The sequence below is a fragment of the Pongo pygmaeus genome, chromosome 17 (genome assembly GCF_028885625.2).
Source record: "Pongo pygmaeus isolate AG05252 chromosome 17, NHGRI_mPonPyg2-v2.0_pri, whole genome shotgun sequence".
Lineage (NCBI taxonomy): Eukaryota > Metazoa > Chordata > Mammalia > Primates > Hominidae > Pongo > Pongo pygmaeus.
In genome coordinates this window covers 92241860-92259679 of record NC_072390.2, presented here as the reverse complement: position 1 = coordinate 92259679, position 17820 = coordinate 92241860, and the positions used below count along the sequence as shown (strand labels likewise).

The window sequence follows — 17820 nt, the reverse complement described above, 5'->3', positions numbered from 1 at the left end:
GAGAAAACACGACCAGACATGCCCCGACCACATCTACAAAAGCAGTATCTGAATCTCTGCATCCAGCCTCACAGTTTGCTAAGAGGAGAAACGCTGATCCTTCCTGTCGGGGCAAAGCAACAACCTCCCGAGTAGGGCACCAGGAGAGAAACCACACACACAAGCCGCGGGCGCCAGCGGCCGCCACCCTGCAGCGCTCTCATTCCCAGTATCTGCAAGGAGCTGCATCGTCTGCAAGGAGCTGAGGTAACAGCCTCAGGTTACCTGAAATCTGCATCAGAACGAAAGGCTTGTCTGTGGGTTTTTTCAGACATAGAGAAAAGTCCACTGTTCTGGATGGTGCACAGCTTTCTGTAAAGAAAGTAAATGCCCGTGACTTTCATTAACTCGTGCGAGCCAATGATTCAGGAATAAACATAATCTTCAACCCAGCAAAGGGCAAAAACACAGGAAAAACTCCATCTGTCATTCAGACAGAAAAGAATTCTCTCCAGACTGCAAAATCTAAAATGCCCTGAACTTGCTTAAAAAAAAATCTAACATACCCTCCTGAGGCATAGTAGGAGCTGTTTGACCAGAAATGGAATAATAGCTTCCTTGGGGGGTGGGGGAAGCACATATATATATGTGCTTTTTTTCAGAGGAAACTATTATTTAACTAGTATTGTAACTAGTATTTAACTAGTATTGAAAAGAGAACGACACTGTTCTGTGATTTCTCGGAATTGCCAGAGCATTATGAAGTCAGGGGGATGGAGAGTAAGAAAAGGGGAGACACCACGGCCCACCATTCACAGTCGGATGTGTCGTCTCATCTCCAGCCTTGCAGGCTTTGACACACGTGTTCTGTCCAATAATACTGATTTCATCGGTGCCTGTTTTAGCTGCTGGCCAGTTTCCATGGGAAACAGATACCATGACCCTAAGCTTCAGATAATTTGCAGGGGGTCTGCTGTTTACCACTCCCACCGGTTTTTAGGTAGAAAATATGCATGCATTGAAACAGAAGATCCCTGGAGAGAAAGGAAGACGTTACGTAGGTGACTGTCTCCTTTGAGCATCTTTAAGGAGGATCATTTAATCACTGAAACAAGGTTTCTGGGGATGTCAAGGATCTTCGTGAGCCTTGAAAGAAGTGTGATGCGAGGAAAAATGGCAGAAAAGGTGCATCTATTTCATCTAGAACTATATTTTACGATTCCTAATTCAAAAAATATACTGAAGAAGCATATTATCACTTTCACAAGAAAAAAGTTATATCAAATATACCTCTGTGTTCTTATCACGGCAGCTCAGAAAGACAGTGACAACACTGTCTTCCGTGGTTCTGAACAGGCCACACAGATTCATCCCTGAGCTCTCTGTCTCTGAGTTTTTTCAGATTAACTTCTGAGCTCTCTGGTATCTGCACTTCCTGAGAGTGCCAGAAGAATCAAATATTACCCTGGGAGGAAAAAAGACTAAAAAGCAAATTCATTCGCCCTTCACTCTCAGGGCCACTGGTGAAACCATCGAAATGAACAGCATAGGTCCCGAATGCTGCTTTGTGGATGTGTGCAAAAATCTGCCACGTTCAACCTGGAAATTACAGGAATAAGGACGAGGAGATATGTTGGTTGGTTGGTTTTCAGTCACATAGACAAAATAGGACGGTCCAGACGACGTGATCTGTCAGTCCTGAGTCATCACTCTCCACTGATAGGAGGAACTGATGGGCCCTTTGTTTTAATTACATACAAATGCATCTTTTAAAATGACAGAGAAAATTGAAAAATCTCATCTCATTAACTACACTTGCATTTATTGTATCCATCAGTGTTTACTAGAAAATTAGTTCCCAATTATTTTGGTAAACAGCAGCAATTGAAGCTTCCCTCATTCCCTAGACACTAACTGGCGTATGTCATTGACTTTGTCTACAGATACTAGTTTATTTTTCTCGTCTATGAGCACATTGTTAGTTCTAGCCAATAACTTCATAACTTACTATAAGGTAAGTCTACAAATTCTTGTAATAAAATACAATTTAAAAATCCATTCTTCTCCCTTCCCTTTTCCCTTTCTCCTATGACTAGCCAGTGAAACACAGGCTATGTGTTTCTCCTATGACTACCCACCTGAAACACGGGCCGCTGAGTTTCAGGTGGGCAACGTGAGCCTCTCATCCTATGTTCACTCTACAAGACCCTCGCTTGGCATGGAGTCTAAAGATCAAGCCCTAGACAGCTAGCAGCCTCGGCGAGCAGCTCCCTGAACCTCTGTGCATCTCAATATTCCAATCTGTAAAACGAGTGGTGACGTGGGAGCAGTGCTGAGTGATATTTTTGGTTTACGATCACACCTCATGTTTTAAAACCAAGACTCCTTGCTTTCTCTATTCTGGTTTTGCATTGAATCCTTTTGGGGACACAGGGAAAAAATGTACATTCCTAGAACTTGGACCACTTACTTGATTAAGACAATGCCCATAAGGAAATCCCTACTGCATTTAGCCACTGGACGGTAGCTGCTGCTCTCTGGGCATATTGAGATGCCTTAACAAAGAGACATTTTTCTAACGTGTCAGTCTGCGATGACATCATGGACCACATGACAAAGGGAAGAACAGGCCCTTGCTAAGGCTCCACAGCCAAGTGCTGATGGGTGCATCTCTGTAGCAAAGGCCCTAATGGGAGGCCCAGGTGGAGAAAGCCAGTTGCATGGGACCCTGCCGTGGTTGCCTCCATGAGAACACACCATTCCAGGTTTACGAGAAGGCAGAGGTCTCCAGGCGGCAACTCCACGTGGAGCCAACTTCCTGTGCTCCATTCCATCAGGTGGGAAAATGGGGCAGCAGATGTTATCAACACTCAGTTATTTGACTCACTTCCCAAAAACTGGCACATAATCAATAAAAATGGGGAAACTAAATGGTACTATCTGTTAATACGTGTGATCTGAAAGGAGGCAGATCATCTCTAATGATAGTCAGAAGATGTTCCAACACGTGGCTGTGTCAGTAAGAACACTATTGTGAGGGGAGGGTGTAGATGAGCAGGAACTCTTTCTTATAGGCTTTTTTTTTTTGAGATGAAGTCTCACTTTGTCACCCAGGCTGGAGTGCAGTGGCTCGATCTCGGCTCACTGCAATCTCCGCCTCCCAGGTTCAGGTGATTCTCCTGCCTCAGCCTCCCAAGTAGCTGGGATTACAGGTGTCCGCCACCACTCCCAGCTAATTCTCATATTTTAGTAGAGAGGGGGTTTTGCCATGTTGACCGGGCAGGTCTCAAACTCCTGACCTCAGGTGATCCACCAGCCTTGGCCCCCCAAAGTTCTGGGATTACAGGTGTGAGCCACTGCGCCTGGCCTCTTACGGGCATTTTCTTAAGTAAGTCATCCAAGTTCTAGGAATGCATACTTCTCCTTGTGTCTCCAAAAGGATTCCATGTGAAATAGGAGTAGAGACCTCCAATACCTCACCCATCTGTTAAAACTGCAGAGTGGGTCCCCTGGCAGGCTCATTAGCTGCTGTGGACTGCTGCAGAGCTGCTGGAGGCTGTCAGGCTATGCTGGGCCGATCTTCTGGGTGGGTATATCTACACCCATGTATCTAGTGATTTACTCTCCTCTGGAAGAGAAACTCGGGCACACCCCAGCCTGGGATGGCAGGGAAGGAACACCCAAGCCCCACGGGGTCCTGCATAGTCCCACCTGGAGGCTCAGATGATCTTCAGGGTCTGGGACAGTGAGCGGGGACCCCGTGAGTGGGGACCGGGTGGGCAGGGACCCGGACAGGCTCAGAGCCATAAACTCACTAGGTCTTCACGTATTGACCTTATGATCGTTGATTCAGGGAAGCAATTAAATTCCTCTCTCAGACAAAGAAGTAAGAGCTTGAACTCTTTTTTTCCCAACCACAAAACTCCAGGCATCAGTAAATATTAATCTTTTTTCAAATTAATTGTAGACATTTCTTCTGAGAGGGAGTGACTCCATCAACGTTATCTCCTTTAATAAAATCCGAGTGGAAATGATGCTGCCAAGAAATGCCTTGGCCCTGCAGCCGCTGATCTGTAGGTGCATCGGGCGGCAACTCATCTGTTACTGCTTCCCAGTTTCAGAACGCCCAGCTCCCCAGGCCTTAAAACAAATTGGAAAGCGGGTGGGGGAAAAAAAAAAAAACAAAAAAACACCTCTTCCTGATTTCTGGAGAGAAACAGGCAGCGGGCAGCAGCCTGGGTGCTGTGCGCAGGAGCTCCGCCTGCTGATGATGGGTATCACCGCAGGTTGAGGAAAATAATTCTTCAAAAATCATACAATCAAAGAGGCTAATGGAAAAAGGAATTTCTTTTACAAATAAATGGCCACCCGTGGTCTTCCTCCCATGATTTTAAAAACTTTTCAGCAAGTTATTTTTATTTACCAACCAAAAGTTTGTCATTTTGTTGTTGTTGTTGCTCTATGAATCGTGATGAAAACCTCTGCTGATAGGAAGAGGCCCCTGACACTGTTGAGTAAAACAAGAAAACTCAGATAAAGAAAACAGTGTGTCTAGTATGACCACTTTTAACAGCATTTGCATATTTTGTCTGTGTTTTTGCTTAAAGCCGGATCTAACAATGTGCTCATCAAAGTGTAAACCAGGGTCATCCTTCAATTTTTCCACAGACTTTCTTATTTCATGGGATATCTTCATATGAGCATGTATTATTTTTCTAAACAATACAAAATATTAGTTTTTAAAAATCAGGTCTTTTTTTAATTCTTCAACTGTCCCAGTTATTCAGCTCCAAATAAGCCAAAAATTTTGCAGAAATGTCCTGGCCTCATCTCCAGCTGGCAAAACGCAGGTTGCAGGATGTCCCCCAGCATCTGAGTCCACATCACCAGGTGCGGCCCTGTGTCCACTTCTTATTTTATGGTGCAACTGACCTCCTAGCTCTTCCTCGCTTTTAATCACCTACAAAGAAAGTGCGGTACTTGAAACAGACTGGGGATGGCCCAGGAGACACAAATCTCAATGAATAACCAAAAATGTTCATAGTTTTGGCTTTTTTTAAACCTTAGTGAGTACAACTAAAAGTATATCAGGGAATTACTAAATGTGTGTCCTAAAAACTAAGCAGGCTGTGTGTGGTGGCCCGTGGTGGCTCACACCTGTAATCCCAGCACTTTGGGAGGCCAAGGTGGGTGGATTGCTTGAGGCCAGGAGTTCAAGACCAGCCTGGGCAATATGGTGAAACTCGTCAGCACTGGAAATACAAAAATTAGCCAGGCATGGTGGTGCATGCCTGTAATCCCAGCTACTTGGGAGGCTGAGGTATGAGAATCGCTTGAACCCAGGGGCGAGGTTGCAGTGAGCTAAGATCACGCTACTTCATTTCAGCCTGGGCAACAGAGTGAGACTGTCTCAAAAAAAAAAAAAAAAAAAAAACCTAAACTAAACAGCAGGAACCCTTTCTGTCCTAGAGAGCTGAATTTAGGTTCAGCTCTCATTTCACTTTCAAGATGACCTTATACAGCACAAGTGTTCCTGGGGCCACAGCTCAGAGCTTCTGATGGGGTTGACGGGGGAAGCTTAGGTTGTGAGGCTGGCCCAGGCCCTCAGCGGTCTCCTCTGGGAAGGCTTGAGAGTGGGCCACCCCCTTCAGCGTCCCCCATGGCTGGTCTGTGAAGTGACTTGAGTTCACCTTCACCCCCTAAGCGCCCCACCCAGCTTGCGTCTTCCCCTCACCTCCTCCCGTTGTTTCTTTAAGGCCTAGCATTTTCTCCCAGCTCCTCCCACCTAGGAACAGGTAACCTGTTTACCATAAGGTGTGACAGAATGATAAGTGCCCACTCCCCATAAACTGAAAAATAAACCCCCCAAAAATACTGCTCTTAAACCCCCCCAAAATACTGCTCTTAAACCCCCCAAAAACACTGCTCTTAAACCCCCCAAAACACTGCTCATAACCCCCCCAGAAACACTGCTCTTAAAATCCACTGACACCTTGCATTTATCACATTTCCTGCACTGCTGGAAGCCGTGGAGTAGGTGGTGCATTTCTACAATTGAACTGAGCAGGGTTTGTGGTGAGCAAGGGGCTGTGGGGTCAACGAAGAAGGGGCCAAGGGGCTGTATGAAAGGACTACAGACCCAGATCATGGACCTGCACCCAGCCACTCACAGGAGAGCGGGGCAGACACAGGGCTCTACTTCTCAGCCAAGCCATCCTAACTGTGTGTACGTCTCATCTCATAAATGTAAATGCACCTCGACCTTCAAAAGGGCAGCAACGTCCCAATGCTGTGTGCTGCTATTCCTTCACAGAATAAAGGAACCTCGGCAGCTTCACTTCAGGCTGTTGGGGAAAGGAGAGTGGGGCGTTTGGGCATCTCTTCTACGAGTCACCCGAGAGCATGGGAATGTCATGGCCAAATCAGATCAGTGTCGCTCAGGGAGCCTGGGTCACTTAAAAGGTGACTCAGAACTACAGCCAAAAGGTGGAAACAGCCCAGAAGTCCCCGGAAGGGTGAATGGATGAGCAGAAAGCAATCCGTGCATACGGTTGCAGTGGATGTCGTTCAGCCTAACAGTGGAAGGGAATTCTGACAGAGGCTGCAGCACGGGAGCCTGGAGGGCACTGCGGTAAGCGCACTAAAGCCATCCCCAGAGAACAGACGCTGCGTGGCTCCAGCATAGGAGGCCCCTAGGGTGGCCCGGTTCATAGAGACGAAGTGACTTGAATGCTGGGGCCAGGGATGGAGAGTGACTGTTTCATGGGCACCAGGTTTCAGTTCGGGAAGCTGGAGAGTGTCTGGAGATGGATGGCGGTGATGCTTGTACAACAGTGCAAATGTGATGTATGCCACTGAATTGCACACTTAAAAATTGTTAGAATGGTAAGTTTTATGTTATGTGTGTTTCACCACAATAAAAAAATTACTTTTTAAAAAGTGGCTCAGGCCGGGCGCGGTGGCTCACCCCTGTAATCCCAGCACTTTGGGAGGCTGAGGTGGGCGGATCACGAGGTCAGGAGATCGAGACCATCCTGGCTAATACGGTGAAACCCCATCTCTACTAAAAATACAAAAAAAATCAACCAGGCGTGGTGGTGGGCGCCTGTAATCCCAGCTACTCTGGAGGCTGAGGCAGGAGAATGGCGTGAACCCAGGAGGCAGAGCTTGCAGTGAGCCGAGATCGCGCCACTGCACTCCAGACTGGGGACAGAGCAAGACTCCAAAAAAAAAAAAAGTGGCGCGGATGCAGCATCCGTCCACGCGGGCCACGCAGTCCCCTGCCCGAGGTCGTCACCAGCCTGACACCGAGGCGTGCTCCTGGGCTTCTGTTCCTGTGCTCAGCACAAAAGCTCTTTAGGAACATAAACCAAAAACCAGGTCTGGAGTCTCCGGAAACAACCAATGTAAAAGCTCACCAGAGACTGATCTCGCAAGCTTTGCCGCTTTTCCAAGGTGGCTTCTTGGTAAAATTCTAGAACAGAAGACTTGGACAGTCTCTGTTTCAGTCCCATCATTTCACCCGTGAGGAACCAGAAGCCCCAGGGCCCCAGGGGACTCGCCGAAGGCCACACAGGTGATGTCAGGCCCGGGCTGGAGCTTGCCAGCTCCCTGCAGCAAGCTCTTTTCACAAGGCTGCCATGGAGGGCTTTTGTTCCTCTGGCCACTTCCTATTTGCTGAGCGCCACCGTGTGAGTCAAATGCCAGAAGCTTTGGGGATCCCACAGAAGTTTTTCTTTTTTCCTCTGAAAGATTAAAATCTAGCTGGAGAGGGAAGATGCTTGCAGAAAGCTGAAAAGGACAATCCAATGCCAGATGAGGGTTGCAGCCAAAAGAGGCTATATTTTCCCAAAACACAGACATTTGGAAGGGGAGGACGCTCTAGGCAAAGGTCAGGGACCCAGCAGGAGCCTCGAGGCGGAAAGAGATGCCAACACTTTCAGGGGAGACCTGAGACTGCCAATCAGAAAATTTGCGCAGTGATACGATGCACCCATGAATTCCATTTCTGGCTCTACAATGACAGGTCATGTTAAATGGCCTTGTTCTATATTCTGTTTCACAAAATAATGAACAAAATGGGCTTGCTTTGGGGGTACAGTTCTATGAGTTGTAATGCACGTACGGATTTGTGTAGCTACCGCCATAATAAGGACACAACCCAAATCCTGCCACCTCCCCTCCCTCGTGGTCCACACTGCACCCTCCCCCTACTCCCCGCCCCCCAGCTCTGACCTCCCCCAGTATAGGTCAGTCTTTTCCGGCATGTCATATAAATAAGACCACACAGTATAAAACCTTTTAGAATGGCGGCTTTTACTCAGCAAGATTCCTTGGAGAGGCCTCTAGGCTGTTGCCTGTATCAAGAGTTTGTATTTTTATTGCGGAATAGTATTTCATGCCTGGATACAGCACCGTGTGTTTATCCCTTCAGCCACTCAACAGCATTCAGGTTGTTTGAAGGTTTTAGTGAAATCTAGTGGGTTTAGCTGCTATGAACACTCACGTACAGGTTATTGTATAAACATAAATTTTTATTAAAATTTAAATTACTTTTCCCTCAAAAGATTGGTGGCCAATATATTCATTATAAAAGCCATTTCCAAAAGCATGTAATTTATCCTTTAGTATTTAAAGCAGGAAATGGAATTACAGGGTCATATGGTAAGTATAGGGCTAACTTTCTAAGAAACTGCCAAAGTGTTTCAAGGAGTGACAGTTTGCGTTCCCAAGGTAATCCATGAGGGTTCACGGGGCTCCGTATCCTAACCAGCGCTTGGGAATGTCGGCATTTTTTATTTCAGCCATTCTAACGGTGCGGTATCCCCTCACGGTTTGATTTGCGTTTTCCTGATGCTAATGATGATGTTGAACATCTTTTCATCTGTTTATTCACCCTCCCTACGTCCTCTTTGCTGAAGTGTTTATTCAAGGGTTTAGTCCATTTTTAAGCCAAACTATTTGTTTTCTTCTGGTTGAGTCTTGAGAGTCCTTTACAGATTCTGCTTTCAAGTCCTTTGTCAGATATGTAATTTGCAAATATTTTCTCCCTGTCTGTAGCTTGTCTTTTTCTTCTCTTGATGGTGTCTTTTGTAAAACAAAAGTTTTGAAAGTTTGATGAGGTCCAATTTATCCATTTTTCCTTTTATAGATGATGTTTTGGTGTCAGGTCTAAGAACTTGTTGTCTACACACAGGTCATGAAGGTTTTTCTCCTATGGCTGCTTCTAAAATTTTATAGTTTTACATCATAGATAACGATCTATGATCTATTTTGAGTTAAATCTTGTGTAAGGTGTGGATTGGGGTTAAAGTGGTTTTTTGTGGGTTTTTTTTTTTTTTTTTTTTTTAACGTATGGATGTTCAATTGTTTCAATGCTGTTTGTTGAAAAGACAGTTTTTTCCATTGAATGATCTTTGCCAGGAATTAGCTGGTCAGATTGGGGTGAGTCTATCTCTGGACTCCATTCTGTCCATTAATCTAGGTGCCTGTCCTTCCTCTAACACCACAGGTCCTCAGTTATCATAGCTGCATAGTCAATCTTAGAACCAGGTAATGTGTTTCTCTCACTTTATGTGTCCTTTTCACAATTATTTGGCTATTTTTGTTCCCTTGGATTTCCATAGTTTTAGAATCCACCTGTCTCTATCTAAACAAAACCTTGCTGGAATTTGATTTCAAATTGCATTAAACCTGTAGATCAATTTGGGGAAAGAATCAATAGTTTTACTATGTTGAGTCTTCTAATCCATGAACATAGTATGTCTCTCTATTTAAGTTCACTTTGATTTCTTCCACCAGCATTTTCTAGTGTTAGCATTAAAGTTCTGTACATTTTTGCTAAATGTATACCTAATATTTTGTCTCCTTGATGCTATTACATATAATAATTTTTAATGGTTTTTAATTGTTCATTACTTGGATGTAGATATATAATTGACTAAATGTCCTTTTAGTAATAGGTCATTACAACTATGGTATAACAGTACAGATATAAGACTGCCTCAAATTGTCTGTGCAACTGATGATTTATGGCTAAAAGCCCAAGTCAAAGTCCTAGTTCAGTCACTCTTCAATGCATCTATAACCAAAAAATGTGTATGATCCTATGAAAATTATTCCATTCACTGAAGACCAGTGTCAGTTCTGTATTAAAAGTGAACTAAACAGCCTACGTGTTAATTCAACAAACAGTTGCTGCTCACTGCATTCTTAGTTCTGCATGAGGACCACCAATAAACCAACCGCCTTTTTCATAGACATTTCTGATCCCTGGTAATAGCTCCAAGAGCTCAAATAAAACCGACCAACATCATGTGTACCTTAAAAGATTTAAACTACCTTTTCCTCACCAGTGTAGTGATCAAAATATTCATTATAACAGTCACCTTCAAAAATATATCATTTTTCTTTTATCATTCAAAGCAGGTATTCATAATTCACATGTGAAGCATTATCTATGTAATGCTCCATTGAATCTCTGACAACATGGTAAGTTGTAAAATCCTCTGAGATCTGCACAGCGTGACTGAGCATTCATTTCTTTAAAAACCTAACCTAAACCTAAGTTTTTTCTTTAGAAACTTAAAAAGTTTAAGTCATTTTTCTAGTTTAATCACAGGATGAGTGATTTAAAGGCCAGTAATGTTTATGTGACTCAAAATCCAAAGTTCAGCATCTAGATAAATGGAGAAATGCTATCCAAACGCCAAGGCAGTGTGGCTTGCACTGGACTTTGAGCTGTTTCAGTGATTTCAGGCCTTTGGAGTAGGAGCTAATAAGTAACTTCGTCTGGTAGACATAGCACTTAAAGATGTACATCTTAAAGTTTAAAGAGTTTCTTGTCTCTTCCATTTTGTTTTTTGATTCATCATTTCACACTCCCTCTCATGGAGGAGAAGAATGTACAAGGCTGGTTAGTGGTGACTAAATACAACTGGTCACTGAACGCAGAGAAGCATTCGATAAAATATTACATGACACAAAGAGAAGCAGAGAATTACTTGGGTTCTTGCAGCATTCATAGAGAGAATGGGTTGGAATAGGAAGAATCAGGGATTTCTACTAAGACTCCAGTGTCCCTGGCCCTTCTGACATCTTCACATTCAAAGGCCCACAGCACCTGCCTGGGAGGAAACTGAACATGCAAACTCCACTCCTCTGTGCGTGAGAAGGTGGAGGTGTCAGTAAACAGAGGGGTACCCGCTATGAAGCGCTGGCCACAGGCAGAGCGCCAGTGGCCTTCTGTGAAGAGTCTGGGAGCTGCGCTCTGTGCCTGAAGGAGGTTGACAGTCTCATCAGGAATGAGAATCGTTAACCAATTAGGGCACAAAATAGGAAAAACAACTAGTAAAATATGGAGTTGCTGATTACTAAGAAATCCGAGGGATAAAATGGGATCTTTTTTTTTTTTTTTTGGAGACGAAGTCTCGCTCTGTCGTCCAGGCTGAAGTGCAGTGGTGCAATCTCAGCTCACTGCAACCTCTGCCTCAGAGGTTCAAGCAATTCTCCTGCCTCAGCCTCCTGAAGCTGGGACTACAGGCACACGACGCCAAGCCTGGCTAATTTTTTGTATTTTAGTAGAGATGGGGATTCACCATATTGCCCAGGGTAGTCTCGAACTCCTGACCTCAGGCAGTCTGCCCACCTCAGCCTCCCAAAGTGCTAGGATTACAGGCAGGAGCCACCACGCCCAGCCAAAATGGGATCCCTCTTTCATTCCTCATGCATTCAAAACCTCTCAGGCAGGAATTTTGTCTGCTTCACTTTTGCGGTATTTTCAGAACGTGGACCATGCCTGGCCCCTGGCATTTAGTTGAGAAGTAATGAGGCCCAGGGCAGAGAGGGACAAGCAGCTCATGGTTACGCCCTGATGTGCCTGCAACTCTGTCACAGGGGAGGCCACGAGCAAGGGGTGCAGAAAACAGAGCTCGCAGTGCTGAGTAGGCCCCGTGCATGGGAGACGCCTTTGCCCTGGGCCCTGCGGAGGTTTCAGACAGATGGGAGAAGGAAGGGCCTTGCGGACAGAAAGGACCCTGCACAAGGCCCAGGGCAGAGGATGCACAGCCCATCCACATGGAAGATGGGCGGGGCCAGGGCATAGGGGCGCGGCCCAGGGCAGGGGATGGATGCTTAGCAGCCAGGGCAGGCGGGAGGAGAGCTGGGGCTGGGGCTCCGGCTCCTGGCAGGGCTGCAGCCAGAGCGAAGGGCCCTCAGAAGCGCCCAGAGTAACAGGGCTCCCGCTGCAGGCAAGGGCGGCCACAGGACACTGGAAGGAGAGGGACATCCACGTTGCTTCTGTTTCACGAAGTTGCTCTGCTCTGGGTGCTGAATGCTGGGAAGGTGGACAGGAAGCCTCACCACGTTAGGGCCCAGGGGACAAAGAGCTTTGGCTTCGCCCTGAAGGGTGAGCAGGGCAGGGAGCCTCACAGGCAGCAGGGGAGCTGTTAGTAGTCTGGGGGTGAGGGCAAGAAACATTTAAAGCAGGGGTCCCCAGCCCCCAGGCCCTGGACCGGTACCGCTCTGTGGCCTGTTAGGAACAGAGGCACAGCAGGAGGTGAGCGGCGGGTGAGTGAGATTATCTTCTGAGCTCTGCCTCCTGTCAGGTCTGCAGCGGCACCAGATTCCCATAGGAGAGCAAACCCTACGGGGAACGGCGTGTTCGAGGGATCGAGGTTGTGCACTCCTTATGAGAATCTAATGCCTGATGATCTGAGGTGGAACAGTTTAATCCCAAAAACGTTCCCCTACCCCCATCCGTGGAAAAACTGTCTTCCACAAAACCCATCCCTGGTGCCAAAAAGGTTGGGAACCGCTGCTTTGAAGAGGATAGAGTAGGGAAGGAGGGTAGAGGAAAGAGTCCAGTGCCAGCAAAACTTCAGACCTGACGTGTGCCATGTGGAGACCCCTGTCTGGGTTCAGCCACAGAGGTGAACAATGTTGGTGCTGGGCGAGACGCAGCACACTCTGCAAACATTGTCCTTTGTGGCTGCAGCATGCAGTTGTCACCCACTGAATTCCACCATTCCGTGCACTACCATAAATCCCAGAAAAGTGCACTTTAGGCCTTTGGTGGCAAAACTGTCTTCTGAACAACAAGGGGTCCTCCCAATCAATGTGCATAGAGCCGAGAGACTGGAGGGAAATGCTTCAGTTGACTTCAGTGCATTTAACTGATTTGCTTCCGCTGCGTTCTGTGTCGACGGGGCGCAGCCAGAATGCCTGGGGCCAGAGCTCCTCTGACCTCCAGAAATTCATTCCTGCCTGAGGTGTGGGCTCTTTACATGCAGGCTATTTCTGAACAAGTAGGATCTGGGAGCAGCAGTGAGAAAGCGAGGGGAAAATTGACAAAATCAATCTCGCAAGCTCCCTCGAGTCCCTTTCCTTTGCTTTTCTGAGAACTCATGGTCAGCCCTCTTGCCCGGTGCGCGTTCACCGCTGTTGGGCCTTTGCAGTTGAGCTGAGAGTCGAGCAGACAATGCATGAAGTCTGCAAAAGCCGCAGCGTCTCCTGCGTCCCCTGTGTCCCCTGTGTCCCCTGCCCCCTGGGTGCATGGCTTTTCCCTTCCCTCTGCTGTGAGCTAACCTCTCGCAGCGCTTACCGCTCCGTATCTTCTGTGCAATCTCTACTGACCTGGAGTGTTCTGGTTCTGTTGATTACCAGCTGGCCCTGGGCACTCATGCCCAGCCATTCTTCCCTCTCCGCTTCCTCTTACTCGAGATGTGGAAGTGATATTCCCAAATCAGGCCGGTGCCAGTGTGGCGTGAGACACTTACTTTGAGAAGCGGAGACCAGCTCATGTTATGCAGCTGCGTCAAAGCCATGAGCTGCCTGCCTCATGCTGTTGTGTGTTTTTCTGTGTGTATTTCCCAAGCATTTTCCTGTGTTCAACCCAGAAGCCTGGGGATAAGTAATATTTTTCTCTCAATGCTTTGCCCAACCTGACCCTATCTCAGATGGAATCCCCCTTGAATTACTGTCACTTCCCCTCTATTTGCTTGTTCACCTTCAGGAGAGCCGCACACTGAGTCGGTGATAGAAATCTCTCCCCAGCAAGTCGCGCACCCAAACCCGCTGCTGCCAGCCCGTAGCTGCCCCAAGTGTGCCTGGTGGCTCATCTGCGGCTTCCTAGTAGAAGGCCCTTAAAAAATCCAGATCACAAAGGAGGAGAGATCCAGCTTCCCTGAGGAGGACAAGCCGCAGGGACTCTGGACCTGTCCTGAGGTCACCGCGCCTCTGTCTTTCAGGACTCACACCATGCAGCAAGAACTGCTCACTACGGCTCCCTGCCCCAGAAGTCACACGGCCGGACCCAAGATGAAAACCCCGTAGTCCACTTCTTCAAGAACATTGTAAGTGACAATCAATGGGAAGAGGTAGCAACTGTGAGGGGGAGGAGGGGTGCTGGCCACTGCTGTCATCCACACAGGACGTTCGTACGTTTGGGAGTGGCACCGGGGTCCTCCTCAGGGTGAGGCTGGCCGGGGAACTCACCACTCGCACCTGATCACAAGTTCCAGACATCGCTTCCCGACGGTATCTGCCACGGATTGCACTGTGCATGCCGTGCGTTCTCCAGAGAGCTCACTTCTCTTGAGATTAGACTCCCATGTAATGCTCAGCCTAAAAACACAGGCTTTGCAACCTATAGAGAGTGCTTGCCATGGGCTGGGAGCGGAGGGGACAGCAGAGAGAGCAAGGGCATTTTTAGGGCATTTTTCGGGCAGCGAAACCGCTCTGTCAAGGCTGCAATGGTGACTGAAGAGCACGCACTTGTCCAAACCCACAGCGTGCACAGCACCGAGAGAACCCTAACACAGTGTTGCTAATAAGGGAAACTGTTCTGGGTACGTGGAAACTAATTTCTGCACAGTTTTTCTGTAAACCTAAAAGCGCCATGCAAAACGAAGTCTATTAAAAACAAGAACAAAACCACAGGCCTCTAATTCCAAGATCTCAGTGCAGCAGACATTTTATGGTCGTATTTGATAAGTGCATTTAGGAGCTGCAGACCTGGGGGCATCCCCTTGGAAGCTCTGAATGTCAGAGGACCCGCTACTTCCAGCCCCTGAAAGGGCTCACGGTGAAGCAAAGTTCGCCGCCTCCCTCAGTGAGCAGTGGACAGGCGTCTTCCCTGTGTCCCAAGATGGGCCCATTCCCCAGCTATGGAGCCTCTGGGAGGTGTTTTCCATCCTCTGAAACACTTTCTGAGTGCTCTGGAGGATCTGCATCATCTAGAATATTTTCAGTCTCAGGTCTATACTGCTTGACCAACTAGGACAGAAATGGGGAGGCTGGGCACCCGGGTGCTTCTGGCAGCTGATGGATGCTAGCCACCCTCAGCAGGCAGGAGCCCGTTAGGAAATGGACGGCGGCACAGGGCTCCCAATGCAGCCCACTGTTCTCTGTGTCTTTCCAGGTGACACCTCGTACACCACCCCCGTCGCAGGGAAAGGTAAGACCTTGGAATGTTTTGATTAATCATCACTTTTCTGATAGACCTTCTCTAAAATCCCATAATGTACCAAAGAGAGAGTTAGGCTCAGAGCTACCAGAATTCATCCCAAAACGTGTTGCCAAGCAGCTCCCAAGTAGAACAGGTCGGCAGATCCATGCACCCCTCCTGTCCCTCCCGCAGCTGCACAGCTGCTGTGGCCCTGAGCCTGCGGCCCCCCTCGGAGCTCCAGGTGGAATCTGTTTTTACCACCTCAGCTCTACTGTGCTTTGATTGTGTTTCCTGTTGATTGAAAGGACTTTCCTTTCACTGACCACCATGTCATTATTTCTCTGTCTTCCTCACGCAGGGGAGAGGACTGTCCCTGAGCAGATTTAGCTGGGTAGGTGACGAACGCACTTCCATCGGCTTCCTCTTCCGTCCCGGTCCTCACAGCCCCGCAACTTTTGTGTTCTCCTCTGTTTCGGTTGCTTCCCGGCGTCCTTTTCTCTCCTCTCAAGACCTCTCTGCCCACAGCTGGGATCGGGCCGCCTTCTCTTCCACTGGGGAAATGAAACGTGGCCTTCCCTTCCGGAAGGTCTGGTCTCTTGCTTCTGTGCCTGGGACCCAGCCCTGCAAGGCCAGACCCTCTTCTCCCAAAGGGTTCCCAGGAGACGTGACTGGTCTCCTTCCCAGGGAGGGAGCAACACCACGTCCGAGAAAATGTTTAACTTCTTCCAACACAACCAGTGCGAGAAGCCCCAGGAACCCGCATGTGGAAGAGGGACTGGCTGGCCCATCTCAGTAACCCCAGATGCTGACACTGGAAAAACGATTCTGCTAATGAACAGAAAAAGAGGCTAAATAGAGTTGCTCGATTTATAATAACCTCATTAATCCAAAGATTTTTGTTTTGTATTTAATTAAATAATAATTAAAACATAGATATCAAGCCATCCAGAAAATCTTCTTAGGAATTTTAGGCTGGTCAATACTGAAAGCAAACTTTCAAGGAAGGTTTAAAATGGCCAATTTGAACTTTCTAGTGAAAAATTTGGTGTCTGAGCCAAATTAAAATGCCAATCATTATATTCTAAACAAACTTATAGACTTTAGTTACTAGCAAATATCAGATATGATTTTTACTGTATAAAGGTTATAATTTTAGAATAAAATGGAGGAATAATCATCAACATATTGTAGATAGATTGTGTCTGTCTCTGAAACTGCAATTCTCTCATACGCTAGAACAGAGCCTACCTACACTTTCTGCTCAGTTAATAAGCATCATATAAATGAATGAATACATTTTAAAAGAAAGACAACAAGGAGAAAGAACAGGGAGAAAGAACAGGAAAAGAAAACAGAAGGTGGGAAAGAGGAAGGAAGAGAGGGAGGAAGGGACGGGGCACTTGAGAGAAAGGCAAAGAAAAGATTCCATGAGGATCCCAAATCAGTCCCACACATGATTACACTGAATTATGAACTAAGATATTTACTGGAACGTTTTCTATTAATGCATATTTGACTTGCTTTTTCTGACCTAATGAATTTGCAAAACGATGACAGTCATGTAGCAAATGTAGATGGACTAGTACTCACAATTAATTTTTTATTTTCTATACCAGCAGGAGACAAAGAGGATAGAAGAATGAAATTCATTTTTGACCCAGAAATCTTATTTTAGCTACTGCTTTATCTGCTCTTAATTTTCTAGGAGTGGACCTTGGGGCCATCGTGCCGGATCCTCCCTGAATGTGGAGCGATGGGGGGTTGCACACAGGCTGTTCCGCCCCAGCAGCTAACAAGAAAGACCCCTGCATTCCTCCCTGCATCTCTCCCTTTTGGGTCCTACTAATGTCTGTTGAATTTCTCTTTTTTCCAAAGCAAAATCCTTCTCTGCATTTTGTCTGCTTGTCTGTTTCCCAGAGCCGCAGGACTCTCTCCTTGTCTGGAGTTCCAGAGAGCCCCACTTTCTCTTTCTAAACTGTGTTGTGTGTTTCCTGGTACATTCTAGGTTCCCCAAAGATAAACATGACTAAGGATTCGAAAGGAGGAAAGGCCAAGCAGATTGTTAATCTGAAAGTCAATCCCCGGATTTAGTTCTCAAAAACTCTATTTTTGGAGAAAAGCAATAGAGTAAGACAGAACGACTTAGCGCTTGCAGGGGAAGTGGCTTTCTGCCATGTAGAGCCAGGCTGGCAACCTGGCCTCCCAGGCCCTCTGCTATCAGGGAATGAGCACGAACCTGGAAACCTCTGGGAAGCAAGAGTGAGGCTGGCTGTCCCCTCCTGTGCAGTGCTTAGACCTTCTTGCCACACATCCCCTGTCCCTCACCTCACTGGATAGCCCCCGAATCAACTGTTCACACGAAAGCGGCTGCCTGGTTCTGAGTGGCCGTGCTCAGT

The 17820-nt window shown here is 47.0% G+C and overlaps 1 protein-coding gene across 5 annotated transcripts in view; it reads left to right on the top strand.

Annotated features, from left to right (window-relative positions):
* MBP (myelin basic protein) overlaps positions 1-17820 on the top strand; it is a 150900-nt gene that overhangs the window by 125434 nt on the left and 7646 nt on the right. For 2 of the 5 annotated variants that reach the window (XM_054460244.2, XM_063653853.1), the window contains 3 exons: positions 14226-14330; positions 15398-15433; positions 15783-15815. In XM_054460244.2, the coding sequence (XP_054316219.1) occupies positions 14226-14330; positions 15398-15433; positions 15783-15815 (174 nt within the window). Of the gene's footprint in view, positions 1-14225; positions 14331-15397; positions 15434-15782; positions 16281-17820 lie in introns of those variants that run through there. The other 3 variants (XM_054460245.2, XM_063653854.1, XM_054460243.2) reach the window with 2 other exon arrangements.